The following is a 9503-nucleotide window of genomic DNA, read 5'->3' as shown; positions in this document are numbered from 1 at the left end:
CAGCTGTACAGGCTGCAATGCCACCTGTCAGGCGACACTGCCTGACACCCGAGGCATGTGCTGAGTGCTCATGGCCTCTCACCCTACAGGCCCCTAGCCGTGGAGTCCCTGTACTTGCATCTCTCCCCGGGGTTTGAAAGTGTTTGATGCAGTTTGTTGAAGAAAGTACTGGGTTACGTTTTGACCTGTGACAGCTAACTTGGTAGTCCGTGGTCTATGGCTATGAAAGAGACAAGCCCACGGGTGGACCTGAGTGGCAGTTGGTGATTCAGGCGGCATGGTCAGGCTGCCGCAGGCAGTGCAGTCAGGAGAGCATCCTGCAGGGATGGGAATGTTCTCTTCTGTGCTGGCCAGTGCAGGAGCCACTAGCCTCTGTGCCTACCGAGCACTTGTAATGTGTCTAGTGTAACTAAGGAGCCAAATTTTCATTAATTTAAACTAGACATGTGCAGCTACTAGCTACTGTTATCGGCCAGCACAGCTCTGAAGAAATGTCTTCACTCCATTTCCAGCCCCTTGTCACTGGGGGGAGGTGTTTTCCCAGGGGTGAAAATGAAAGGGGCAAGTTTCAAACAAAGCTAGTTTTCAGGCTTCTTTTTCTTTTTAAATATTTGTATTGATTTCAGAAAGGAAGGGAGAGGGAGAGAGAGATAGAAACATCAATGATGAGAGAGAATCATCCATCAGCTGCCTCCTGCACACCCCACACTGGGGATTGAGACTGCAACCCGGGCATATGCCCTGACTGGGAATCGAACCGTGACCTCCTGGTTCATGGGTCGACGCTCAACCACTGAACCACGCCGGTTGGGCCAGGCTTTTTTTATGGCTAAATCTGATCCCCCGAATGAAGTTGAGGTTACCTATCTGTCATCAGGGGGTTTTATACCATTTCCTAAGGCTGTGTGGCCCCACTGTCCTTTTTCATTCCCCAAAGCACTTTCTTAGGGGTCAGGGGACAGGGAAGAGATCACCTCTAACTCTGGGCTCCCTTCTCAGGTAACCACCTGCTGTTCCAGCAAGTGCCAATGGTTGAAATTGACGGCATGAAGTTGGTGCAGACCCGGAGCATTCTCCACTACATCGCGGACAAGCACAATCTCTTCGGCAGGGACCTCAAGGAGAGAACCCTGTAATGTGGCCCCTCTTGAGTGTTGTCACGTGTCAGTTTACTGATGCCTTAGTTCAGTGGTCGGCAAACTGGGGCTCGAGAGCCACATGCAGCTCTTTGACCCCTTGAGTGTGGCTCTTCCACAAAATACTGACTTCTGCGCATGGGCCACGAAGTTTCAATTGCACTGTACATGCGCGCCCGCACGTGGTATTTTGTGGAAGAGCCACACTCAAGGGGCCAAAGAGCCACATGTGGCTCACGAGTCGCAGTTTGCCGACCACTGCCTTAGCTGATCTACAGTCCTTGCAGCACCCTGTCTACACTATGTCTGGGGTCACTAGTGTGGACAGGGAATGGACGCCTGGAATGGTCATGAAGACCAGTTGGGAAATCAGTACAGAGCATCCGAGTAAAATGATAGAAAGGAACTGAATTCAGATAGTGGAGCCGATATCGGGAATGTGGTGGTTGCAGGTTCCAACATCTTTAAACACTTGGACAATAATTTTTATTTTTCTTGCAAACCTATTACCATTGAGTGTTAGGAATAGGAAGCTGCTGTGACAACATCTGAGGCCTGGGACACTGTGCCTTGAATTAGAATTTGAATTCAGAGCCTGGTCCTTGTACTTCCCAGATGCAGGGCCCCAGGCAGTGGTTAAGCTGGAATCCTGATGAGTGTCCTGTGCAGTGGGGGTAATGACAGCACATTCCTCATAATGTCATGGGATTCAGTGAACTCACAGCTGCAGAGTGTTTAGCACCATGCCTGATGCATACCAAGCATTCCAGAAATGGTATCCACTCTTTTTTTTTTTTTTATAAATGTGGCGTTCCACTCACACTGCGCATGTGTGTGGAGTGAGAGTGAAGGAGTAGGGACTGGGGAGAGAGGGCCGTCATGGCTATTGTGCCGTCTGATTTGTACAGATCTTCCTGAAAGACTTTTCTGAATTATAACTAGAATTGTTTGCATCTTTCCTCATAAGAGGCAGGTGTAGATACATGTTCTTGGTACTTCAGATGCCAGAGCCTTATGGGGGGAAAGCACTCTGAATTCTTAGTTGTGGAAGCCGGTGAGTTCTAAGAAGGGGAAACGAAGAAACCTGCCTTTTCGTTTTAAGGATTGACATGTATGTGGAGGGGACGCTGGATCTGCTGGAGCTGATTATCATGCACCCTTTCCTGAAACCAGATGATCAGCAGAAGGAAGTGGTTAGCATGGCCCAGAAGGCTATTCTTCGGTACTTCCCTGTGTTTGAAAAGGTAGGTGGCGGAGAAGCCTATGAAAAGAGCATAACCAGACCCCCAGGGAGCTGCCACCAATGCCCCTTCCAGCTCAGGATAGTGTGAGGCTGAGCCCCGTTGGCCTAAGCCAGCTGGACCCCTGAGAGCTGACAGTAGCCCTGAGCACAAAGCCAGGGTGGCATGGAGCTCTCAGACCCGCTGGGACCACATTATTCAGAAGTCTGGGAAAGTCTGGGCTCACCATGTGGTGCGTCATCGTTCCTTATGTTCACCCGGTGCCCACCCTGTGTAAGATACAGACCAGCAGAAACTCCCTAATCTCTTCCCTCTTTCATGCCATAGACGTTTGCCGAACGGCGTTGTATCAGACATCCTACTTAACAGTTTGATGTGAAGAGAAGAACCACTGCGCTTTATTTCCATTTGCTCTTTTTTCTGTTTTGTCATTTACCTGGTCTTACTGCTTTTCTGAACTTCAAACTCCTTTTTCTCAGCTGAGAGGAATTGTGTTTGAATGTTTCAAGTAAAAAAAAACGCACAAAAGAAGACAACGTAAAAATATGGACTTGGCAAACGTCCTCTGGCCATCTTCATGGAATTAGATCTGAGAAGGGGAGGTATTTCCTGGATGTTTCTGCCACTTGCTTTCATGCTCTCTTGCCCACAGGCACTTCGTGAATGTAAAATATGCTAATGCAGAAATGTGGAGTGACATGGGAGGAGCAGGTGCCTTGGGGAAGGGCTGTTGCTGGTTCTTATGTCCCTGTGGCCGATAATGTCAGGGCTCCTCCCAACACATGAGTTAAAAATGGTTACCCCTCTTTTATACATAATGAAGCAGAATCACTGAGATGGAGTGAGGTGCTTGAGGAGGAGAACTGGGAATGAGACTCAGCCCTCGGACTGCAAATGCCGCATTCGTTGTACTCCCCCACTCTGGCTGCACTGGCTGTTTGATTTGGAATCATGTTCAGGGTCCCTGTCAGTCATACACACCACACACACATCCTCACGCTCGTGAGCATCCGAGAGTTCTCTGCCAACGGGATCTTCCCTCTTCTACCGCAGTTCCTATGACTCTGCACCTATATGGTAATCTCAGATGGGAGCAAGATCAACTCTCACACTTTTCATTTTTTTCTGGCTTAGAAGCTTTGCAAGGAAGCCTGCTTTTTTATAGTGACATCCATTTGATCACGATGAGTGCTGATGTTTGTACAAACCACCGGCAAACAAGATCAGACTCCTTGGCGAGGATCTATAGCTTATTTCTTACAGCGCTCCCCACCTTCCCCAGCCTCCTGAATACACGAGGGCTACATCATTTCTGTAGATATATTTATGGAATCGATGTATTCTTTGAAAGCATAAATCCAGAATTAATATGCCCTTTTCCTTTACAGTGTTTCATTCTGATATAAAGCTGATATTTCACGGTGCTGTAATTTCTATACCTTTTGTCCACGCACATCCTATCTAATAATAGACAAAGATTCAAATTGACCGTACCTTCGCTATGCCCACCATTGGCTAATCAGAGTGATATGCAAATTAACTGCCAACAAAGATGGCGGTTAATTTGCATATGTAGGCGCGAAGGGGTGGAGCAAAGACTGACGAAAAATTCGTTAGTCGGGACAGGGCTTGAAGGTGGCTCCAGCCGGTGTAATATGCCCTTCCCCTTTACAGTGTTTCATTCTGATAAAAAGTAGATATTTCACGGTGCTGTCATTTCTATACCTTCTGTCCACGCACATTCTGATATAGGGAGCTTCCTGTTAGTTGATGTTATTAATAAAGAGACAAAAGGATAAGGCCGGAGTGTCACCCCTTCTCAGATACGGCGCTGGTTCGAAAGCTTCATCAGCCTCTCTGTGTAGAGTACTGTGACCAATGCAGAACACTTAATCCTGCAGGTTCTGAGGGAGCATGGACAAAGGTTCCTCGTGGGCAATCAGCTGAGCCTTGCAGACGTGGTTCTACTCCAGACCATTTTGGCTCTAGAGGAGAAAATCCCCAATATCCTGGCTTCATTTAAACAAAAGCACATCTTAGAAGATTGGCCCAGAACTTTTAGGCCTGCCTTCGGTGTCTGTTGATTGGTTGGGTGTGTGTGTGTGTGTGTGTGTGTGTGTGTGTGTAACTTTTTTAGAGTCTAGTTGGTAAAATGAAATGAAGGTACAGGCTTGAAATTGTTTTTCCACTCCCCAGATCTGAGGATAAAAGATCATTTATCTTAGTTTTGTTCCATAACTACACTCTTGGGACAATTCCTAGAGTTAGCCAATAGGGACTTGCCATAGACGTCATCGCACGGACAGGGTGCTCCTCGGCTGTTCCTGCTCAACGTACTGACAGGGAGGGCATGAGCATCAGCATCAAAAACAGTCTCCTCACCAGGGCATGGCCCCCTGTCTGTCTCAGAAGTCATGTGTCAAACTGGAAATGCCCAGGCCTGGGTTCTGAGAGTGACTAAGAGGCACCCTGAACATCATCTCAGAGTTCCCACCATTCCCCTTCCCAGACTTTCCAAGGAAAGACCTGTGTGTGGTTCAGCTTATTGCTCCCTGTTATTCTGGCAGGATTGATGATAGAATTTTGAAGCAGAAAAGGGCTTTAAAAAACGAACCTTTTCCAAAGCCTTCACTATACATGTGAAGAAATAGAGACCCAGAGTAAAGAAGTCAGCAGCCGAGATGGCCCAGATAGTTGATCCCTGAGTTTTGCCTGGAACCTTAGCCTATATCTGCAAGTCCGATGGGTTTTCCTCTACCCTGGGGGTTGGCAAACTACAGCCCCCCACCCCAGGCCAAATCAGGCCTGCCACCTGATTTCGTACAGCTTTTGCGCTAACAATGACTTTTGCATTTTTACATTGTTGGAAAAAGTGCCAAAAGAGTAATAATATTTCATGACACGTGAAATTACATGAAGTTCAAATTTCAGTGTCCATAGATAAGTTTTATTGGCACAAAGCCACACCCATTCATTTATGCATTACCTACGCTACTTCCGTGCGACCATGGCAGAGTAGTTCTGTGAGAGATAATGTATGGCCTGTAAAGCCTAAAATATTTATTAATTGGTCCTTTATGGAAAGATTGTCAACGCTGATATAGACCACATTGACACATCTTTGACCAAGTTGTCAAAGGCCAGGGAAGACATACACTTCATCTCCAAAGAGTAACACACATACTTTTAAAAAATCATTTTTCCACCCAGCAGGTGTGGCTCAGTGGTTGAGCATCGACCTATGAACCAGGCAGTCACGGTTCAACTCCCAGTCAGGGCACTTGCCTAGGATGCACAGTAGGGGGCATGCAGGAGGCAGCTGATCAATGATTCTCTCTCATCATTGATGTTTCTATCTCTCTCTCCCTCTCCCTTCCTCTCTGAAATCAATAAAAACATATTTAAAAAGTAATAATTCCAAATCCAGTAGGTATCATTCTGATATACTAATCAGGACAACAACCACCAGTTTAATGCATACATCCAGAAAATAAGAATAAAAATATTCAGCAAGGCAAATAGCCATTCTATAGTTTAACCATATGTGCATTTCTTCTTGAAGGCACAGAGATGAACATTGTTTAATTTGACTTGAATACCAATAGGTCCTTGAAGTAGCCTAGGGACCTACTGGTGTTTCCCATCCATAATGCTAGTGACATGTGATTAAGCCCCAAGCACTTTTGTGTAAATACAGTTTTAATCCCTGATCAGATCAAGCATCCATATTAAAGGACTTCAGAATCTAACACCAGATCTGAGTTTAACTGAAGGGTCATTCCTACATTAATTAAAGAGTTTAAAAAAGTCAAGAGTCACTACAGTTTTATTACACATAATAAGTATTAACCCCACATAAATCTTTAAATGATAAATCCTAGGGAACAAGCTTTTCAATATTGGTATAATATTCAAAATTAGGTAGTACAAACATTTCAAATAAGTAATAAAAAGAATATTGTCATATTTACACAGCATTGACATGATTAGAGTAGTTTTTGTTAATATTAGTAACATGTATGCTTATGTGTGTGTGCATACTTAATGAAGGCCATGCTTTGTTTATAATCAACATTTAATAAATACTAGCTTTTAAAGTAAATGACCTCTCTGAAAGATTTTATTAGAATAATTATATATAATGGATATACACTTCTTCATATAGTTAAAATTTTTTACTGGATCAAATAGTCTTTTTAAACAAAAATGTTTTTAAATTTCAGAGAGAGGAAGGGAGAGGGAGAAAGATAGAAACATTAGTGATGAGAGAGAATCATCAGTAGGCTGCCTCCTGCACTCCCTCTACTAGGGATCAAGCCCACAACCCTGCCCCAAGGGGGAATCGAACAGTGACCTCCTGGTTCACAGGTCAAAGCTCAACCACTGAGCCACACAGGCCAGGCTCAAATAGACTTTTTTCTCAGTTACTGAGAGTTGGTAAGATTTAACTCTATGAATGAAAAATATGATTTATTTCTTCCATTCCAGTTTACATAAATATCTGGTATCTGAGCCCTAGGCTACAAAAAATACAACTGGCCATCTCTCACACATAGCCCGAGAGAGGATTCATTTGCTATTAGAAGTGAAAAAGTCCAAGAAAGCTGAATCTTAAAATCTAAATTGTACCATCTGATGACTTTTTAAAACACTTTTATTTAAATGACTCACGCATTTTCTCTGAGCAGATCAATATTTTTAAGGTACTTCCCAAGTCTTTTTTCTTTTCCCTTTCTCTTTCTCTGTTTAAGCAAGTATCATAATCCTATTCTAAGTATCTTTTTAATATTGCTACCTCTGAAAAAAATTCACATTTTGGTGTGAACCGTGAGATTTGCATAAAGCCTGGTCCAGATACCAGCCCCTGTTGGCAGAGAGTATAAATAATCGTACCAGGAGATCAGACCCTAAACAGATGCTGGGTTACAGTTCTGGTTGGATCCCTGTAGTGAATCCTTTCTGAACAAACTTTGATAGATGGCCATTTTGACAACAATATTTTCATAGTGGTCAACCTTGAACTTCTGTATTTTCCGTTTTCAGGAGTACTCCGTGAAAGTAAGTAATGTCCCCACAATAAGGAAATTCCTTGAACCTGGCAGCAAGAAGAAGCCACCTCCCGATGAGATCTACGTGAGAACCGTCTACAACGTCTTTATGCCATAAATCAACACCGATGTTTGTGAGTGAGAACTGGCCCCTAGAGATCACTGTGTCCACACTAGTATCTTAGTTGATGTCAGGCTGCCTGATCCCCGCTCTGTCGTGGTGCTCTGTATAATTGTTCCTAAGTTGGGTCTTTTATGTCAAAGAGATCTCTTGTAGAAACACGGACATGTTTGTGTCCAGTGGATAATTGTTATGGGTCCTTTTTCTGAAAACCTTTGTGGAGAGGCTGACACTTATGTTAGATTTGATCCGAACTCATTTCCTGATAACAGGGTTGGGCAGGAGCTCAAGTTCTTCCCGGAGCTTCTTTTCACCTCTCCTTACCCCATTCTAAACCCCGTCTGGTCTCTTCCCAAGTTTTAGTGTTTAATAACAACAGAATATCTAGTGAGTATCTCTCTCTGAGCTATTATAAATCCATAGTAGTGATGAGTGCAGTCAATATTAGCCAAAATAAAGAATTTACAAATCATTGTCCTATTGCTAGAATTTTTAAATTAAATTATTTGGAATCTACAATTACATGGTTCAAAAAGGTATAAAAGGCCATACAGTTGGAAGTATTCTTTTCAGCCTTGCCCCCAGCTACCTGGTTCTCCCCACAAGCAAACATAGTTATCATTTATATATCTTTCCAGTTATATTTTATATCTGTGTTAGAAAACATAAATGGTTGTCACATTTGTCTTATTACTCAAATGTTCATTTGTAGGCTTGAACTCTTTTGCATTTCAGACTAACAGGATAGTTTATTCATGCTGCTTTAAACATGTGTTGATTTTATATTAAATGAGCACCTATTATGTGCCAAGCAGGGTTCCAGGAGGCAGAACCCTAGAACAGAGCCCCTGCTCTAGGAAGATGTACCACACAGTGGGGGAGGTCGATGTGTAAACAGCAGAAGTAATTTGGGAAAAGGAAGGAATGATGGTTCTGGACTAATACTCAGAAATTTAAAAACTAAGGAAAAGCACGTTTTTTATGAGGGTTTATAGCGGGGACACATTCATCCCTTACTGCAGGAGGGGTTTTTGCTTGGATTAAAAAAAAAATATATAGCCATGAGGTGATCATTAATGCCTATCACACCCATAGCAAGGGCCTTGGTGTTTTATTGGAGGAAAATCAAGTGTAGACACCAGGTAGTTGTTTGTGTTCACGCTTTCACAGTATGAGCACTCTGTTGCCACACTAATATTTAGAATTTCTGGATGAGCAAGGGCTTGGTGACACGTGTAGCTCTGGACCAGGCCCCAGGAGCAGTGGTGGCCAGTCTACTGCTCCTGAGGGAGACACCCAGGCTCCGGCTGGGATCCCGAGAGCAGGAGCCAAGGAAAAGAAGAAAGCGAGGGAGTGTGTAGGGAAAAGACTCACCCTTCCCAAAGGCCCGACCAAACACAAGTCTGACCTCTGCCTCTGGGAGGTGACCTCTAAGCCCCTGGAATGTCATGCCTGATAGGAGTGTCTTTGTTTGCCTGGCGGCCTTACGCCAGCCAGATAGTAACTAACAGTGTGATTTGAGCCACAGCAATAATGCCATGGAGGGTGGGGGTTTTGGGTCTTGTGGTGTCAGCTCAACTATGGAGGAGCTGGAGTCGGATCAACCACATGGGCAGTCAATTATGCCCATGTGATGGAGCCCCAATAAAAATTCGGGACTCAAAACTTGGGTGGGCTTACTGGTTGACAATACTGCATGTTCCACATGGTTGCCAGGAGGAGTTCATGTGTCCACGGCTCCACAGAGAGGACGTCTGGAAGCTCAAGTTTGGACCCCCCTGGACCCCGTCCCATGCATCTCTTCCCCTGGCTGGTTTCCATCTGTATCCTCTCTCTGTAATAAACCGTAGCCGTGAGTATAACAGCTTTCCCTGAGTTCTGTGAGTTCTTTGAGCGGCTCGACGAACCTCAGGGTGTTTTTTGGGGCACCCCCTTGAACTTGCAGTTGGTGTCAGAG

General features: G+C 44.4%; 1 protein-coding gene across 2 annotated transcripts in view; it reads left to right on the top strand.

The window, feature by feature from the left end:
* Positions 1-9413, top strand: part of LOC102430748 (glutathione S-transferase A4) — a 19190-nt gene extending 9777 nt beyond the window's left edge. For both annotated transcript variants that reach the window (XM_023757687.1, XM_023757688.1), the window contains exons 4-9: positions 1000-1132; positions 2239-2380; positions 4279-4397; positions 4753-4760; positions 7416-7559; positions 9263-9413. In XM_023757687.1, the coding sequence (XP_023613455.1) occupies positions 1000-1132; positions 2239-2380; positions 4279-4397; positions 4753-4760; positions 7416-7543 (530 nt within the window). In that variant the 3' untranslated portion in view covers positions 7544-7559; positions 9263-9413. The remainder of the gene's footprint in view (positions 1-999; positions 1133-2238; positions 2381-4278; positions 4398-4752; positions 4761-7415; positions 7560-9262) is intronic.
* The last annotated feature ends 90 nt before the right edge of the window (positions 9414-9503 follow it).

Source organism: Myotis lucifugus, unplaced genomic scaffold, assembly GCF_000147115.1.
Source record: "Myotis lucifugus unplaced genomic scaffold, Myoluc2.0 scaffold_111, whole genome shotgun sequence".
In the NCBI taxonomy this organism is placed as follows: Eukaryota; Metazoa; Chordata; class Mammalia; order Chiroptera; family Vespertilionidae; genus Myotis; species Myotis lucifugus.
This window is presented reverse-complemented; position numbering and strand designations above follow the sequence as displayed.